Genomic DNA, 18,869 nt, shown 5'->3' on the forward strand with positions numbered 1-18,869 from the left:
ATAAATAAAAAGAACATCATCTTCAAGTACCAGGCACCCCCTCCAGCTTGAAATGACTAAATAATGGAACCTTTGATTCTCTTACCATTTTTTATATCAGTAATAACTAATTGTGCAGGTGAACTTTCATTTACAGAATCTTCTTTCTTTTGGCTGATAGTTGAAATGAAACTGCTGAAAGGAGAAATATCATTTTTGTGCCCTCTCTCCAACCCCTGAAATTAGGAAAAATAAACAAAGTGCTTGACAATGTACTTTGACAAAGTTCCAGTTCATAGAACATTACTTTTTCTTATCAGCAGCAGAGTGGCAATGATTTAGAAAAAAGGAACACATTAAAAACTAGTTTTCCATATTTAAAAACAATATAACTTGAAATGCTAAACAGTAATATCTATATTTATTCCATTTATAAATGAAGAGTTTAAATATGTAACTCAGTACTACATATTTAATGCTCGTTGATTTCAAATGAATGTAGAGCCAGGGCTGTGTTCTTACTTAGCATAAATCCCCAATTTGACATAGAACGGGGTGATGAAGGTTGTTTTAAAGTTAATGTGAGATGGGAGTGGGGTGGGGGTAGGTTTGCTATGTATAAGATTCTAAATTGTTGAGAACTTCATCTTTGGTATATACTGTAGCTGGGGAGTTAGAATCCCCAACTTGAGTTATGCTTGGATGTTTATTGTTCCTGGTGGCCGTAGTCTTTTTAGTAATTTCTTTTTGTTATTGTTATTTGGTTATATTGTTATTTTAATCCCATTACTGTAAGAAATGAATGTAAGCTGCACAGAGACCTACTGGATTGGAGTGGCATATAAGCCCCACTGAATGAATGAAGGAAGGAAGGAAATGAGTGAATGCTGGAAAAGGCAGGGTAACACACCACCTGCCAAAAGATGTATAAATTTTTAAACAGCACTTTTCAGTGCTTCTCATATATAGTGGTTTGTTAGGAAAAATAATGGAATTTTGGGAATTCCCAATGCTAATTTGGGAATTAGCAACTGTTGTAATAGATTGCTCTGTCTGCAGCCTTTTGAATAGATGTTAAGACTGAAGGATGGAAAGACTGTGATTGATACATATATATACACATACACACAGTCACTGAAATCATACCTTGTTATCATACAATCTCTTTACATGGCTGTGTGGCAGCACTATTTTTTCATTATCTTCACCCACAATCTAACTCAATCCTCCATCAATTAATTTATCCAACTTTTCATTCCTCTCCTTTCCCAAACTATTCCCCTTTTCTTTCCTTATAGAATATACAGAACATGCACATGGATTCCATCAGTATGGAAGACCATATTTCAAGGTTTTATTTAAATATAATTTTGCAATTGTTTTATTTTTTTAAGAGTTAGTCCTGTTACACTGTCCATTTATCCATTCCACAAATCATTCAATATTTATTACCTAGGTTTTTTTTTTACTGCAAATAATATAAATCACAGAATATAAGTATTGGAAGGGACCTTGGAGATCATCTAGTCCACTACTCTGTCCAGTGCAAGAAATAATATACTGTTGCATTTGTCTATCTTCTTCCTGTGTTTTTAAACTACTTTTTGGTATGTAGTGTGATAGGCTGTCCCTCCCTCCCTTCCTTCCTGTCTGTTCTGGCAAGCAGGATTCCCTATCCCCACTCTTTTAGCCCTGTTGATGAGGTGTGTGTGCATGTGTGCTATCATATTAGGTTGCTGCAGAAACTGAATAGAGGGTAGTTGCATTCAGCTGCATGGGCAAAGGATTACTGGGAATTGTGAGCAGATGCTGTACTAAAAAGAAAAAGTGATACGAAAATTCCTGCACTGCTTTCAAGCATATTTGACAGAGTTCACTTACTCATAACAGTCTCGCTTTATTATACATTTCATTGTTTTGGTGGAAAATATAGAAAAATTATGGATACTTAAGTAATCCAGAAAGTAGGGAATCTATGTCCTGCACTAATTTCTATGACATTTGGCAGGCTTCATCAGATTATGGTATTTGAAGTACCCCACCCTCCTTGATACTTTCTGAGCTGGGAATTAGCTGTAAAACCCCACTTTAAAAATGGTAGAACAACATATTTTAAATGTTAAGATTTGTTTTTCAGGGCTGGATACAACTGAAATAATTCAAGACATATTAATGTTTTCAAGTTGCAACAGATGAATTAACATTTTGTTTGTTAGAGTTATATCAGCCTTTCCTCCAAGAGCTCAAGGCAGTTTACATGAGGATCTCTCCTTATTTTATTGCCAACAACACTCCTGCGATGTCGAATTGGATTGAGAATGCCTGGCCCAAAGTCACTAGGTAGTCTTCTGTGGCTGAGGTGACTTGAACCTGGGTCTCCCTGTCCTAGTCTCGTACCTTAACCAGTATACCACAGGCTCTCCAAATAACCCACTCTGTGCAGATTGAAAACTCTCCATGAAGCTTTTGTCCTAGTCTGTTTCTCTGGAGCTGTGGCATGCTGCAAATGGGGGTGCAGCCACAGATGTGCCAAAATCACCATGGAAAATCCAACAAATGACAGATCTGCACTCAAATTAGAGTGACTTTCATGTCTGGATGAGCTTTGGAGTATTATAGTTTCAGCTTCATGGAGTGGGTAGAGTGATTTTGGGAGAGAAACCATGGTTTTTACTATTCATTCCACTCAGGGTTGTCGTATCTCTCACTGTAACCAGGTTAATCACATTATTTTTGTAAGCTGTTTTGGCTAGTTGATGGACTTAATGACACATTTTGCAAAAGGCCCTAAAATCCTGATAATCAGCTCCACTAGATTCAGGAAGAAGCATAATAATTTCTTAAAAGCACACCCTTAATCTACCTATCTGAAATTTTTTACAGATAATCTTTACTCAAGTGGCCATTTGTTTACAAAGATCAGCATACTACATCCAAAAGCAAAAAGTTTGTGGATACTTTTTTAAATAGAGATTTTAAAGAAATGAAGTTTGTAAATCCCTGCTGAGAATTTTATGAAAATGGTTTAGCTTTTTTTGCAAATTGCATCCCATAATAATAATAATAATAATTGTTATGGACAATTACAAATGTAAAAGGAGTAAGTTTTTGGAAAACAATTATTACAGCTGTTTGGGCCTTTCCCTTCTAGACAATGGGTGAATGGAGCTCCAAAATTGCAGACTGAATCAGACCAGACTCCCACAGAGAACTGTACATCTGACCTTCAAAGTGAATGTGCTGGCCTTTGTATCCCTAATATTTATTTATAAGTAATGAAATAGAAGCAAATGCTTGACTTACTGTACATTTCCTACCCTCCCAAGAATTAAAATTTGATTTAAATGAACATTTTCACTTTGAAATAATTTTAGGTACATTTCAGCTACCAGCTCTGGGCTGCAAAAATCCAGATGACTGTTAGATTGCAATAGTGAGTTATCTCTTTGCTGCAAGACCATACAAAATTGTCTGGATTTTTGGCACCCAGATCTAGTAGTGCTAAAGTATGTGTATCAAGAAGATGTCAAAATTTCCAGAGTGTTTGCAAGCAATAAAGTAGCTGAAGACTATCTGAAGGCTAGATATGCCAGAAAAAGATATGAGACTATCCCCAAAGGAAACCATGCATTAGTCAATCTCAGTAGACTGAATTCTCATAAATTAAGAAAGTGTTGCTTTTGAATGAAAAAAGCTTTAGAGAAGTCCATAATGAAAGCTTTGTCTGTGCTCTCTTATTTCACTGCCTTTACTCTAAAGAAAAAAATTACAGAAGCTAAAGTGTGGGAGAATAGGGTGGAGTAACTATGAATGTACAATATACTTTTAATAATAAATGCTATTCAGGTTCTACCAACAGCCTGAGTGAGAACTTAAATTGTTTATTAGAGACAAAAGCAGAAAGGCAGGGGGCAGTGGAAATTGAGGTACACTTTGAAACTGCCTCAGTTATAATCTGATAGAGCTGGAAGAAGTTTTTAATAACCCAAGCAGATAAGGGAAAGGGGAAGCAGATGGAAAAGATGCACAAAATTGGTACCTATCCAAGCAACAGGTCATTTAAGCTTGTGTTATGCAGGTACTAATCTTAGGGGCTCAGTTCACTAATTACATTAAATAATAATTCTCACAGCTAGTAAAGGCTAGTGATTAAGATGCTGGGCTGACATGGGAGAGACCCAGGTTCTAGTTCACTCTCAGCCATGGAAGCTCACTGGGGGACTTTTGGCAGTCACTATCTCTCAGCCCAAACTATCTCATAGGAGTGATGCTGTTGGGAAAAATGGGGTGAGGGAGCGTTATGTATATTGCCTTAAGCTCCTGTACAAAAGGAAATATATTAACTATGGTTTATTGAATAAGCCACATTTTGCTGGCTTCACATATTGCACTATGCTAAAAACTACAGTTTATGAATCCCAATGACTGAATTCATGTGAAATGCTTAGCCAAAACATGCTAAGGCATTGTATGGTTTAGGGCAATATGAAACCATCTGGATATTCTAACACAGGGATTTTCAAACCTTACTTTATGTGGATTCCTAGGGATCCATGAGAACCTAAGAGAGAAAAAAGGTCACTTCAAAGCAACTAATTTTCTATCACTAGAGCTTTGCCTCTTGTTCAGGGGGTCTGGGTTATACATCCTGAAAAAGTTTGAAAATTCCTGCTCTAACATACCTGAACATAGCCATAATTAAGTTGAGATAGGATGCATAGATCTAGTCATAGGAAGACATAAATTATGAGCAAGGAAATATAGTTTTTTATAGCAAAGAATAAGTTAAACCAATTAAAAGTTATATCTATTCCATGGATATCAAAATAAAATAAAATGTTGACTTTTGCAGCACAAAAAATCACATTATAAAAACATTATTTATACAGTTCTATAAACATTCACCTTAATTTTTAATTTATATAACAGCTTTTTCTTTTTCTAGTTATACTATGGACAATTTCAACTCCTAAGCCACTAAAAACTTTAATTTGGTTATCTTTATTGCCCCCAGAATTTGGCAAGTATTATGGACATACCTTAAAAAAATTAATAGCAGTAAGGACTAGAAATCTGCCCTTAGAGAACTTAAATCTGAGATTCACAGAAAGCTGGTTTACTAGAGCACTACATTCCATGCTTTTTCTGTGCTCCCACAGAAGCATATCATACTTCAGTTTACTCTAGCCTGGTGCCTTTTAGTTGAATTATGACTCCTACTTCCAGAATTCCAAGGTAGCAGAGCCAATTTTTAGAACCTTAAAAATTATTTGAAGTAAATGAGATATACTTCCCTTTTCTATATTTGTTTTAAGCACTGACGTTTGTTACCAAAATATCATTGTGTTCTTGTATCTCCATCTGTTTCTCTCTCTGGATACACTGAAGCATTTATTTAAACATAGTTGTAATTTTTACACATTTTTATGATTTCTGCTTTTGATAGTTCTATCCAATCCATTCAAGAAAATAAATGGATGAGTGTTTCAATAGGCCTCTCTTAAAATTGATGTCATATTTCTTCATGTTACAAATAAATTTCTGAGCATTTACTAAAGAAGTGAGTATATCAAATACATAAAACTGAATACTTAGTTTTATGTATTTGATATATGATTTGCAATATGAAAAGCAATATAAAGATTGATGGCATTTAAATAAGAGGTCCGCCCAATATGCAATCTTGCTGTCCAATATACACGATTTGCTTCTGTGGTGATATTGATACAAGGCTATTTTCTTCTAAATAAGGCAGGGATAAGGCAGGGAATGGGCTCATAGACAAAATGAATCCCTCCCCTTCCTTTCTTACTTTTGGAGGGGACATTAATCTGGAATCTTTGATTTGTGCAAAAGTGACAGGGTGGGGTTGAAGATGTTGCTGTTGTTGAATTGCCAATATTACCATTATCATTTTCATGATTATTTCTATTATTCTGAACGTTTGGCCTCATTCTTACCATCATCCCTACTAGGTGTATTCTTCCATACTATGTAAATAGAACAACCCTGCCAAAACTGTTAACTGTACTCCTACCAAAAGTCAGAGGTGGCGGCATGAAGTGGCTTTCCATTCCCCTGCTGTAGTGAAGAAAAACAATTCCTGCCTGCTAATTTATTACCTTTCCTCACCAATGGGTAGATTTCCCTTTAAAATTAAGGTTCTTCAAATGAAATCATCTGGCTTTCTTAATGAAAACAGAGCTGGCTGACTCTTCTTAATCTTAATGATTGAACAATGCCACCAGCTTTGTTAGGACCCCTGTCTTTCACCCATGTTTTTTACACTGGATGCCTGTAAGCTTCCTGTTGGATTAAAAATAGTTTAGTATAAAACCTCCCACTCCAGTCTCTTAGATCTGGCATATAGTTTACCAGCCAGAAAGGGTCCTAATCAAATGTAGTTATGCAGTAATAGACATCTGTCTGAAAATGCTGAAATCCCATGATGTTGAAGCAACTAAATGAAATATATGTAATTCTGCCTCTGTTTTAGCTGTATCAATCACGACTGCTAAAGAAATATGGAACACTTCAATGCAGTATAACAAATGGCTCACGTGAACTGGACTGTACTTGATGTCTTATCAAAGCTGGCCCTTAGAATTTTACATTAACCACATTCAAAGAATATTCTATTTTACAAGTAGTCTTTTTAGGTTTATTAGCTTATATTAGTCTCTAATATTTGGTTTTGATATGGAATTTGGAATGGTGCATCTGACTTTGCCAGTGAATTAATTATAAATCAACTGCATTATCTCAACATGAATTATTGTAACTTTATACTTTTTATATAATTTTATTAAAAGTTTTGAAAAGGAATATAACTACAAACTAATCTAAAGTAAGAAGAAAAAGAAATCAGAAATTGTTTACTTTTGTCAACATTTTAAAATATAGGAATATTTCAAAACATAGTATTATTTGCTCAGTGTTAATTAGAAATAGTTCATGTGAGGATGCTCAGTATTTGATGAAAGAATAATTAGTGATTCTCTTCTACTGCTGCTTCTCCAGGCAGCAAACTGAGTATTTCTCAAGGAGAAAGGAGCTCACAAACAAATCCAGAAAAAAAACAGAGGGAAGATACAGTAGTTGTTTTAAAAATTCAACTGCACATGAACTTATTCATCCATTAAGATATAAAGGCTTTCTCCTTTCTCATTGCTGTGCTAGTTAGAACTGGCAAATACACAACATCGCGCAGTTGTTGCTATGTTCAAAATGCCTTTCTACCTTCCATCTGTTATAAGGAAACTGCTTGTTCTCAGCAATATAGCACCATGTTACGCTACTGATAATAGAAGGCTTTCCTCCATTATGGTATGTCTGTAATGTTTCAGTTACTTGAATATGAGTGACTACAATACTGTTAGTGAAGATCTCTACTTCAGATCATTTTATATACTTAAGATTTTTTAGTCATTTAACAAGGCGTTTTTGGATATAGGATGAGTGTTTTTTCTCACTATGGATATGCTTATGCAGTCTTTGTGTAACAGCAAGTACCTTCTGTCTGTAACAATATTCCTTGTATATCACTGACCCTTTCTTTGCCTCTCTCTCTCTCTGCTCTAAATGTAGGTTTTTGAAGCCTATGTATACCACCAGATATATTAGACTTGCCCTTTTAGTACAGGGCAGTTAATTCCTTTTCTACTTCTGTAGTATACCATAAGATAGTGTGCACTGAAATGTGGCATAGATGTCATTTAATGTCCAAAAGATCTTCTACCCCATAATTAATATAGATTTATGGATCTATTTAATTCATAAGTAAACAGTTCTAATAATTCATTCCTTGTGTACAAGTTACTCGTAAAATCTAATCATATAAAAATAAAATCAAATTACTTAAACTAATCTGAGGGAGCAAGTACAGTTGAGAAATTACATGATGAGGATAATTTAATTATATCAATTAAATTAATATATTTTAAATACAGATATATACCATACATGTTTGTAATTATTTTGTTCTGATATGCTCAGCAGTTCAAAGTACAACTTGCCCACAGATCTCCAGGCAGCTTGCTTTCCCCAAATATCTCTTACTACTTAATTTTTTCCACTATACTTCAGCTATAGTGAAATAGAGTTTTTGGAAGGTAGCACAGATGCTAGGTCTCAGAGCAGCAGTTGCAGAGACAAAGCAGAATACCCTGGATCACTGCTCCTTTTCAAAATAAGACTAGGATGGCTTGTTGCTCCTTTCCAAGCAAAAACACTACTGCATATCCTGTAAGCAGGAAAAAATGCACTTTTAAATCCAAGCCACACTCAGCAGTGAATACTTATTATACTGAGATTCTGCTCAGCAGCTGCCTGGCTGATACTTTGAATACTTCCTATTTCTTCTCAGAATAAATTAGATGGGAGTGGAAACAGGGAGGAACTAACAATGCATCCGTCCAATTTCCTATTTCTGCTGTAGCTGTAACTAGGCAGCTTCTAAAAGGAAGGAGATGGTAGTTGGGGAAAAGATTGGCTGAGCTGGGGAAATGATTTAAAAAATGCAGGTATTTTTACATATATATTATGTGGTTTGTATTATTTGCTGGTTTGTATTGTTTGCTTTTATCCTAATAATTCAGAAAAAGTCACAGATGGAAATTGTTTTTCTACAGTTTCAAACATAACAGTGCTTTGGTACTGTTGCTCCATTTCTTCAGCTATTAGAACTATTTTGTCTCTAAATGACCCTTAAGGGATCAACCAGTACATGAGTTTATGGAGAAGCCCGGGTTTTAGAAATCAGAACAAGTAACTATTCTGGAAAATAAATGCATATGTTCAACTTTTTTTAGGGCAGTCATTCACCTGCTGTTTTCCATGACAGGCATACATCTTTCCATGGAAAGTAATCAAATATACAACCAGACCAATATGTGATGCAACAAACAGTAGTTCCAGGAGACAGGGTTTCCTACTCTTGCATAACCTTCTGCCCTCTCCATTATAACAACAAAAAACAAGCTGAGAAAGGACACTGATTTGTTAATGGGATAGATTAATTCTGAAGGAATTAGTGTGGAATATGATAAACTGATCCTTAGCACCATCATATAAGGGAGCTAATTCTAGTCTGGTACTCTCCATGAGGCCAAGTTACTGGCGGACTATAGTTCTCAACTCACAAGTCTGGAGGATACCAGGTCTGAAAAGAAGACATAAGTTATATTTATGCAAATATTTGCTTTGTATCAAAGTCTTCTAAGTTCAGTAAGTGAACTTAGATAAACTTGCATTGAATCAAGTTACAATTGTTTATTGGAGGTGATGGGAATCATTGTGCGCTCTGCATCAAGAGTAAAAGGGGGTGCCTGTTAAATGTAATGTACAAGACTTGTTTAGCAGTATTGATGGCAACTAGGTTTTTGAAGTTGTTCCTGCAACTTACTTCCCCTCCAACCCTCCTAGATAACTTTTTCTTGAAATTTATTCATGGGAAAAAAATAACGGAATAAGAAAAAATCCAACATAACAAAGATGCTCAACCTAGTCTAACCCACAACCCTAGAAAAAACAGCCACCATGAGGCTGCTTTGCCTACTCTGCTAGACTGAATACTTAGTTTCTAATGACAGCTGCTGGGACTGGAAAACTAAGGCAGGCTCTGATTTGATGCATTGACTAGGAGATCCAAAACGAAGGAAGGGCTGAACTCTCTGCCAAGCAGAAGACCCAACTTGACCCCATAAATTTGTCAGAAAAGAACCCATTTCCCTCCCTGTATTAGCCACTGCTCTTGAACAGGAAGGAAAAAAGCAACCAAACAAACCCACCCACCCTAATGTAGTTATTGATGCATGCAGTTCCCTTGGGGCAAGGTGGCATCTCTGAAAGAGGGAAGCCCCCTATTAGGGTCCCTTCCAGGAGGAGGCAAGCAGGCACCGATCCTTACCCCAGAAGCCGTCCTCGGTTCAGGCAGGTGGGGAGGCAGTTCCTCGCCTTCGCCCCCTCCGGGTTTCCCTTCCTCCTCCTCCTCCGCTGCCACCCCCTCTTCCGGCGGCTGGGATCCCATCGCCTCCGCCGGCGGGGGATCCAGGCTCTCCTCCTTTACGTCGCAGCCCAGCAAGAGGCACTTGTCGCCGACCGCAGGCAGCAAGAGATCCGCGGCGGCGGTGGTGGCGGGAGGCGGCGGGGTGGGCAGCGCCATGGCTCCCTTCGCTCGCCGTCTCTTTCTCTCGCTGTCTCTCGGCGCTCCTCCCTCCCCGTCAGCCGGCTCTGGGGCTGCCTGCCATCCTCTCCTAGCTCCGCTCTGCCCGGCTCGCCGCCGCCTCCGCCTCCCTCGCCGGCAGTTACCTCAGGCAACCTCTGCGCTCGTCCGGAAGCGGCCGCTGAAGCGGGGCTTTCACCGCCTCACCCCCTCCCCAATCTTCTCCTCCTCCCCCGCTCAGGGGGGAAAAAAAACTTCAGTCTGCGTGTGCCGCTTCTTCCCCGTCCCGCCAAAAGCGCCCGAGCACAGCAGCGCGGCTCCGTCTCAACTGCCCCCGCACGAGCGCCGCGAAGATGCCCGCAGCGCAGCCGCCGCCTCGCTCGCCCCTCCGCAGCCTGAGGAGGGCCTGGCTAGGTGCCCCCCGCCCGCCGCGGAGTGGAGGCGGTCGTGGCGGGGCTTTCAGCGCGCTGGTCCAGGCAGCCCTGCCGCGGAGGGAGCGGTGAGACGCGGAGGCGGCGGTGGCGGCGGCGGCAGCAGCAGCAGCCCCGGCGCACGCTTGCCGCCCTCCCTCATTGCTTCCCCACCGCGGCGGCGAGGGAGGACCCGTCAGCGGAGTTGTCAGACTGCGGCGGCTCCTCTCGCCCTCCCCGCTCGCTGCTCGGGCAGACCTCCTTCGTCCGCACCCCCCCGCCTTTCCCGCTTCAGTATGCCTCGAAAAGGGAGCCCGCCATGTTGTTCTGGAGGCAAGGCTGCCGACTAGAGGAACGGGCTAAGTGGTCGGGTACGTGGGAGAAAGAGGCCCCCCGGCTACGAAAACTCCGTAGTGTCAGGGAAGCGCGGCGAGGCTTCCCGAACCAGAGTGAGAGAAGGGAGCTCTCATTACGCAACTGCCGCAATTCAGCTGGTTTTTTTTTCTCCTGAATCGCACTGTTCTACGTCACGTATTCCGAGGGCGGACGACAGGTTGCTTGTTCTTAGGAGGCGATGCGCGTGGTTCCTTAAGCTAGGGCAGAGTCTAAATAAGGTCACCAATTGTCCTTCTGCCTTTCTCTTCGTCTTTCCCTCCTCTTCCCTTAGGTTTTCGTAGGACCTGTTTTTGCTTTGTATATGCTAGGGATACGAAAATCCGGACGACCGATATATGGCCGCAACGAATTAAGAGTTTTGTGCACGTCTTTGCGGTCATCTAGTTGTCGCCCGGATGTTTTCCCCCAGATCTGATCGTCGTGTTTAAAATGGTTTGATGGAACGATTACATCTTTTTTAAAGATGATGAATTTACTTTTTTATTTATATATAGATATCTTTGAGACATCTTAGGAAAGTATATAAATATTTTAATTTGGTTTTATAGAGTTCAAAGTTTACAAAATGGAAGAAAATGGCAAATACTGTATTCTAATTTTAGAACATCTTAAAAAGTTACAAAATACATTCATTTTTGTAGGGAGTGCAAGTTTAAAAGTGCACAGTTTCATCTCAAATCCAATAACTAGGGCTATGCATTTCATAAAAGAAAACCTTTCTCGAAATCAAATCTTCATGGAGAAAATATTGTAGTAAAAAAGCAGTTAGTGGAAAATTGTTTAAAATGCCTCTGTTACAGGATGCTGGAAATATGTAAGACTTGCTCTCAGTCTGCCCATATCAAATTGGATGTCAAAGAGCATTCCAGATTAGTGAAAGCTGTCCAGATAGAGAGACTGTTGGTCATTTCAAACCCACAGAAGCATGAGTAAGTTTTGGATGTAAATTGGAAATAAGGGATTTCATATTTTCTGAGCTCAGAACAAAGTACCCCATATTCCAGACTTTTGCACTAACTTGGGGACAAAATGGGATGTTTTCAGTTATTTTAAGCATTCTGGTGCTGCAGGACTGATTTATTTTTAAATAATATTTTTCCAAGCCATGGAGGCTTAGTGCACTAATCAATAGAATGGCAGTCATCATTTCCATCCCTGTTACCATTGTCTGGAGCTGATGAAGAAGGGGGACACAATGGGTATGAAGGAGAGACAGTAAAGTACATTCAGTACTGTTTACTGTTGTTAATGTGATGCTTTTCCTGTATGTTCTGCTGTTGCTTTCTTGTGGGCAACTTTTTGCAGTTGTTTACAAACAAATGTATCTTTATTATTTATTTATTTTATAGGAATTTTAATCCTGCTGAATTTTTTTAAAAAATCATCCTCTTGGCCAATTTTATCATGTGATAGGAAGCATTCATAATAATAGACCATTATCTCAGTTAACTTTGCTGGACCCAGTAATAAATAAAAACTCATTTCTGCATGCTGTAACAACAGAAGCCTCATAAACTTAACAGACCTTGATAAATTGCTTTATTGCAGACAAAGAAGTAATTCATATATGTGCAGAAGATAAGCCTACTGAAGAGCACGAGAATCAAGCTCCAAATGTGTGTCCATCCCAGGGTTTAAGTTCTAGGACATTTCCTCCTCCTTTTTCAAGTCAGAGGATATTTGGCATTGAGATCCTTGGCTGTCAGCTTTGAGAGTTGGAGATGTCTGTTCCATGTTTACACAACAGTTCAGACTGGCCTCAGAATCATTGCTTCTCTTCCTGCCAGGACAAAACGCCAAAGATCAAGAAACCTGTTTTAGTTCCAACTGTTACTATGGTGCATTTGAGTTAAGTTCCATGTAAACACAACTAGGGGAATCTGCAGCAACAGTCACCGGCTTCAGAATAGTGGGTAAGACCAGACAACAGAAGCCATGCCCCTTTTTACATGCATGCAATGCATGTGACACACATTCAAAAAGAAGCAAGGCTTTGATTACAAGTTGTGTCTGCTATGTTGAAGCCAGTGACCATTACTGCCAATGCCCCTGAACATAACCCATTCAATATGTTCTGATGGAACTTTATAAGTTTTAAGTTTAGAATGATTTTTTTTTCATTTTCTGCATACACTTAGAAATTGGATTTATCATATTTTATGTTGAAAAAAAATCAGTGATTGTGAAAATCCTCACATAATTCTTTATATCATGCTTTGCCTCAGCTCATTATTATAAGCTTAAATGGTGGTTATATATTATATGATGCAATTTCTTTCGCTTTGTGATTCTGGATTGACCAGCACCATCCATATGACTAACTCAAGAAAGATGGTCTCCACTGTTAGCTATCTTTAGTGGTAGGATTACAGGAACTATATAGTACAGCCAAATTACAGGAACTATATAGTACTGTGATTAGGATTGTGCTATGATCCAGATTCATTGAGGAAAAGGTGATACAGAGTATGTGTAGAGGCTCACATAGCACCTATCAGCATCTCCTTAAAGAAACTGTCTAAGACATTTTTGATATAAAGAGAGGCTTGATAGGTGGTATATGAACACCTGTAGATGCTTGGAAGCACCTTTTACCATCAAATACAGATTGCTGCATGCCTTTTTATGTTTTAGAAAAATACTGCTTTTATTAGGAAAATGCAAGAAGAAATGAAAAGACACATGCAGAAAAGGAGAAAAGAAAAAGTAATATGCATTGTCACAGATGTACATGAAATAAACATCCCAGTTCTTAAACCGGAGTTAAATCTTGACCAGACAGAGTAATATTGACTGCACAATGATAAAAAGCCAATTTGTAAGTAGAAATTGAACGTATGTCTTCAATCTGGGATATAAAATCAGGTGTGTGGCAGTGTCTTTTCATCACAATAAAACCGTATTTTCAGCTATAGACCATGCACATCTAGAATTTTTATACTTTGATAGATTCTAATTTTTCAGTATATATAATTTAATAATACATTGGTATCTTCAACTCATATTTCTCTTGTCTCTTCCCAATGCCATATTGATAATATTAAACCAAAATGGTGCAAAACATATGAGAGAGAGACCCTTCCATAATATTACACTAATAGGTACAGAAGGTGAAACCCAACCTCAGGAAAAAGAATCTTTGTTAAATTACATGAAGTCACAACTTAATCATAAGATACAAATTTATTCTTTAAAACTCTGATTGGTTGCTTATGTGCCATCAAGTTGGTGTTGATCCTGAGTGACCACATAGACCTCCAGCATGATCTGTTCCCAGCCTGGCCCTTCAAGTCTTCCACTGGTGCACCTATCACCACTGTAATCAAGTTCATCGACCTTGCTGCTGGTCATCTTCTCTTTCCTTCCACCTTTCCCAGCATTATAGACTTTTCTAAAGACCTAGGTCTTCACATAATGTGTTCAATATATGATAATTTAAGTTTGGTCACTTTACCTCTGAATTTATTTGTTTTATGATCCATTTGTTTGTTTTCTTGGGCATCCATAGTATTCTCAGGAGTCTTCTCCAACATCATAATTCAAAAGTTTAAGTAGTCTTTCTATCCGGCTTCTTCAAAGTCCAGCTTTTGCTTCCATACAGTATCACACTGCTTGCACGATTCCGATCTTTGTAGGTATAGACATGTCATTGCATCTGAATATCTTTTCCAAGACCTTTATTGCTATCAACCAAATGCTAGTTTGAGGCATATTTCTTAATTGCTGATCCCATTACTATTGATAGTTGATACTAAAAGACAGAAATTGCCCACAACTTCAGTATCTTCGTTGTCAATTCTAACATTGGTTGCTATACCTGTTGCCATTGGCTCCATCTTTTTCATATTTAATTTTAGGCCTATTTTTTTTACTGTGCTCCATAATTTTCATTACTAGAGTTTGCAGATCATTTGCATTTTTAGCTATCAGAGGAGTGTTATCAGCATAGCACAGGCTATTGTGGATTTTGGTGGTGCCACTGGTTCTCAAGAAGGAGGGAGCACATTCCAAGGAGGTGGAGGAGATAATAGGCGGCACAGTCTGGGAGGCAATGATGGGAAAATGAAGAGGTTCAAGATAGCCCCACCCTAGAGCCTTCCAGGTTGTTTCCCCTTCGGTTAGCTAGTGTAGCTTTAGTCTGGCAAGATTCTGTCTATATGGTGTGAGCAAGTAAAGAACTGAAGTTTGAATGGACTGATTCTTTGTTCTTGACAAATACTGATGTTTCTTCCTCTAGTTTTAAAACCATGTTCATCTTCTTCCAATCTAGCCTTCCTCAATGTGTATATTCAACATGTCAGTTCAATAAATAAAGGAGAATATACAGCCTTGTCCCACTCCTTTGCCAAACTGGAGTCAGTCTGTTTCATCATGTTCTCCCCAGATTGTGGTTTCCTTTCTTATATGTAGGTTTTGCATGAGGCCAATGAGATGTTCTGGTATTCCCATTTTCCTAAACACATTCCATAACTTGATATGGTCAATACAACTTAAGTCCTTTCTATAATCAGTGGAGCATATTTATTTCTTTTTGTTTGGCTTTCTCAATTATCCAGTGTTTATCAGCCATAACTTGATGTTGTTAACAATGATGATGATGGCAACTCCAGCATGTTCCTAGATTGCTGCTGCCTGATGTAGGTACCTGCTTGCTTTAACTAGGCAGCTGGGATGCTCTTCACTCCTCCATCACCACGCTGAGACAACACAGCAGGCTATAAACCCTAGCCTGATTTATTATTACTTATTCCAAGTTTCTTGCAGGCTTCCTATATCTATCTTAATAATATATTTTGATTGTCTATTAAAATATGTCTAGAGTGCCACTGGAGGAAGAGGAGGACCGAATCTGACCAAACACAGGTTAGAGCCACTATTAAGGCCTACCTTGTGGTGATAAGAGTGGTGAAGCATCAATACCTCTCTGCTCTTATCATGTCTGCAGAATGCCGCTCAATGGCCCTGTTTAAAATTACTCTATCTCTTTTCGGGAAGGTGGGCCCAGTGACCCACCTACAGGGCCGTGCAGAAGAGTTTGCTGAGCATCTGCAGGATAAAATCACTCAGATCCGCTCCAAGTTAGACTCTAAGTGTGAGGCATGGTCTGGGGAGATACTGGGGAAGCGTACTTACCCAGTTATCTGGGAACAGTTTGATCCTGTTGGACCTGAGGAAGTGGACAAAATCCTACAGACAGTAAATGCCACCACTTGTCATCTAGACCCATGCCCCTCCTGGCTGGTAAAAGCAGCTCAGGAGGTGACATGTGGTGGGGTCCAGGTGTTGGTTAATACATTCTTGAGAGAGGGGTGTTTCTGGCTGGCTTTAAGGAGGCGTTGCTATACCCCCTCCTCAAGAAACCATCGCTGGACCCTATTCTGGACAATTTTTGTCCAGTCTCCCACCTCCCCTTCTTGGGGAAAGTGGTTGAGAAAGTGGTGGCTTTGCAGCTCCAGAGGGTTCTGGATAAAACATATTATCTAGACCCCTTTCAGCCAGGTTTCAGGCTCGGATATGGGACAGAATCGTCATTGGTCGCACTTATGGATGATCTCTGGCAGGAGCAGGATGGGGGCAGTGCATCCATACTTGCTCTTCTTGACCTCTCAGTGGCTTTCTTGACCTCTCATCGACCATGGTGTCCTTTTGGGGTGGCTCAAGGAGTTGGGGGTGGGCAGCGTGGTTCTGCGCTGGTTCACCACCTTCCTCCAGGGCTGGTCCCAATCGGTGATGATAGGAAGTGAGAGATCCGACCCTCAACCCCTCCTTTGTGGGCTGCCGCAGGGTTCGGTTTTCTCTCCGCTCCTTTTTAACATCTACATGAAACCGCTGGGTGAGATCATCCATCACTATGGGATGAGGTATTATCAGTATGCTGACGATACTCAACTGTATATCTCCATCCCAGGTGAGGTAAGTGATGCTGCTGCCTTTTCCAGGTGCCTGGGGGCTGTAGGGGTCTGGATGGGGAACAACAGGCTTTGGGTGAACCCTGGTAAGATAGAGTGGCTGTGGGTTAATGGCTCTTCCGTATCCAGGACTTTGTCATCTTTGGTTCTGGATGGGGTTGCATTGCTCCAGACAGACCCAGTGTGTAATCTGGGGGTCCTCCAGAACTCACTGCTCCTGCTCGAAGAGCAGGTGGCAGCAGTGGCCAGGAGTGCCTTTGCGCAGCTTCGTGTTGTGTGCCAGTTACGCCCTTTCCTGGATCGGGAGGCCGTCTGAACAGTCATTCATGCCCTTGTTATCTCCCATATAGACTATTGCAACACGGTGTACATGGAGCTACCCTTGAAGAGCATCCAGAAGCTACAGCTGGTCCAGAACGCAGCAGTGCGGGTTATTTTTGGTGCCCCTAGATTGGCACATATAATTCCCCTATTATGCGAGCTGCATTGGGTATCAGTTTGCTTCTGGGTCCAATTCAAGGTGTTGGTTATCACCTTTAAAGCCCTACATGGCATGGGGCCAGGTTACCTGAGGGACTGCCTCTTTCCCATTACATCAGCCCATCCCATCCAATCATGCAGAGAGTGCATGTTGCAGACCCCGCCTGCAAGAGAATTCCATTTGGTGGGGTCTAGGAAGTGGGCATTCTCTGCAGTACCTCCCGCCCTGTGGAACATGCTGCCCCCAGAGGTGAGGTTAGCCCTATGGCTCCTGACCTTCCAGAGAAACCTGAAGACTTGGCTCTGCTGCCTCGCTTGGGGCGGAGAGGGGAGTAGCTCCACATGGGGATGGCTGGCACCTTAAGAGTGCTTCTCACAGACATGGACTGAATTAGATCCTCCTGCCACTTGGATTTTATTCTTATTTTTATATTTTATTTATTAATGGTAATTATATTTTTATATATTGTATTTATATTTTATGCTTATTGTTTTAACTGACTACCTTCATTGTAAACTGCCCAGAGTCCCTCCGGTGGGAGGAGATGGGCCGTGACAAATTTGATAAAATAAAAATAAATAAAATAAAAATGAATTGTAGATTTGTGAACTTTCAAATCCTTTGCCAATAATATTAATAATTTAGGAGTTTCAGACACTGTCAGCTCCAAGTATGGTTAGATAATCTTTTGTTGAGGGAATTGCCATTCAGCAGTTTTAGGCAATCCAAATTCTTTTTGCAATACATCTGATGTTTTAAAGGATTTTTTAAAAAAAGAATTGTATTAAGTTTCAAGACAAGGATACAAGCTATGAAAAAACAAAAAACTACAAAAAAAAAACAACTACTAAAAAGGTGTGAAAACACAAACAGAATTTTTTTTTTCAAGATTACCGAAAGATGTGACTTCTGACTTTTTAACAGCAAGGATATACAAAAATTTTCATAATCAATCTCTTACTCTATATTAAGCCAAAACCACATTATTTCTATAAATCATTCCCCTTTAGCACATAATAAAAATCACTAAGTACAGTTAATCCCCCCCTTATATTAAAATAAAAGAAAAAAATTCATATAGACCTCCTAAACAACTCCCCCCCAAAGATAACACTTATTTAATTATTCCCTTCCTACTACTATTCTATACATTTCTGTTTACTATAATAAGAATCAAACCAAAAAGCACATAAATTGTCTGCCGTTTTACTTAATAGTACAACAGTTTTAATAATCCTAATCTTAATAAACCCCAAAAATAAAAACAATTCAAAACAGTAGCCTTAAATCCTTAAAACCATCCAAATAAACATTTTTAATACCCTAATAATCTTAATCCAATAACATCAGTTGAACCCTTAAAGCAATCCAGTTAAACATTTGTTAATCCTTATCCCACTTCAAAATAAACCAGAGCATTTACATATCCCCACAATGTGCACAGAGTTTTTCTCTTGAAAAAAATCAAACAGCCCAACTGCCCCCCTCAAAAATTCCAGCTTCTCTTCAAAAAACCTCCCATACATAATGAC

The 18,869-nt window shown here is 39.5% G+C and overlaps 1 protein-coding gene across 1 annotated transcript in view; it reads right to left on the minus strand.

Moving 5' to 3' along the window:
* HECTD2 (HECT domain E3 ubiquitin protein ligase 2) overlaps positions 1 to 10,341 on the minus strand; it is a 46,029-nt gene extending 35,688 nt beyond the window's left edge. The window contains exons 1-2 of the mRNA XM_063307418.1: positions 9,887 to 10,341; positions 86 to 215 (exon numbers count right to left, since the gene is read on the minus strand). Coding sequence (XP_063163488.1) covers positions 86 to 215; positions 9,887 to 10,141 — 385 coding nt within the window. The 5' untranslated portion in view covers positions 10,142 to 10,341. The remainder of the gene's footprint in view (positions 1 to 85; positions 216 to 9,886) is intronic.
* Positions 10,342 to 18,869: the final 8,528 nt, after the last annotated feature.

Source organism: Candoia aspera, chromosome 6 (genome assembly GCF_035149785.1).
Source record: "Candoia aspera isolate rCanAsp1 chromosome 6, rCanAsp1.hap2, whole genome shotgun sequence".
NCBI lineage: Eukaryota > Metazoa > Chordata > Lepidosauria > Squamata > Boidae > Candoia > Candoia aspera.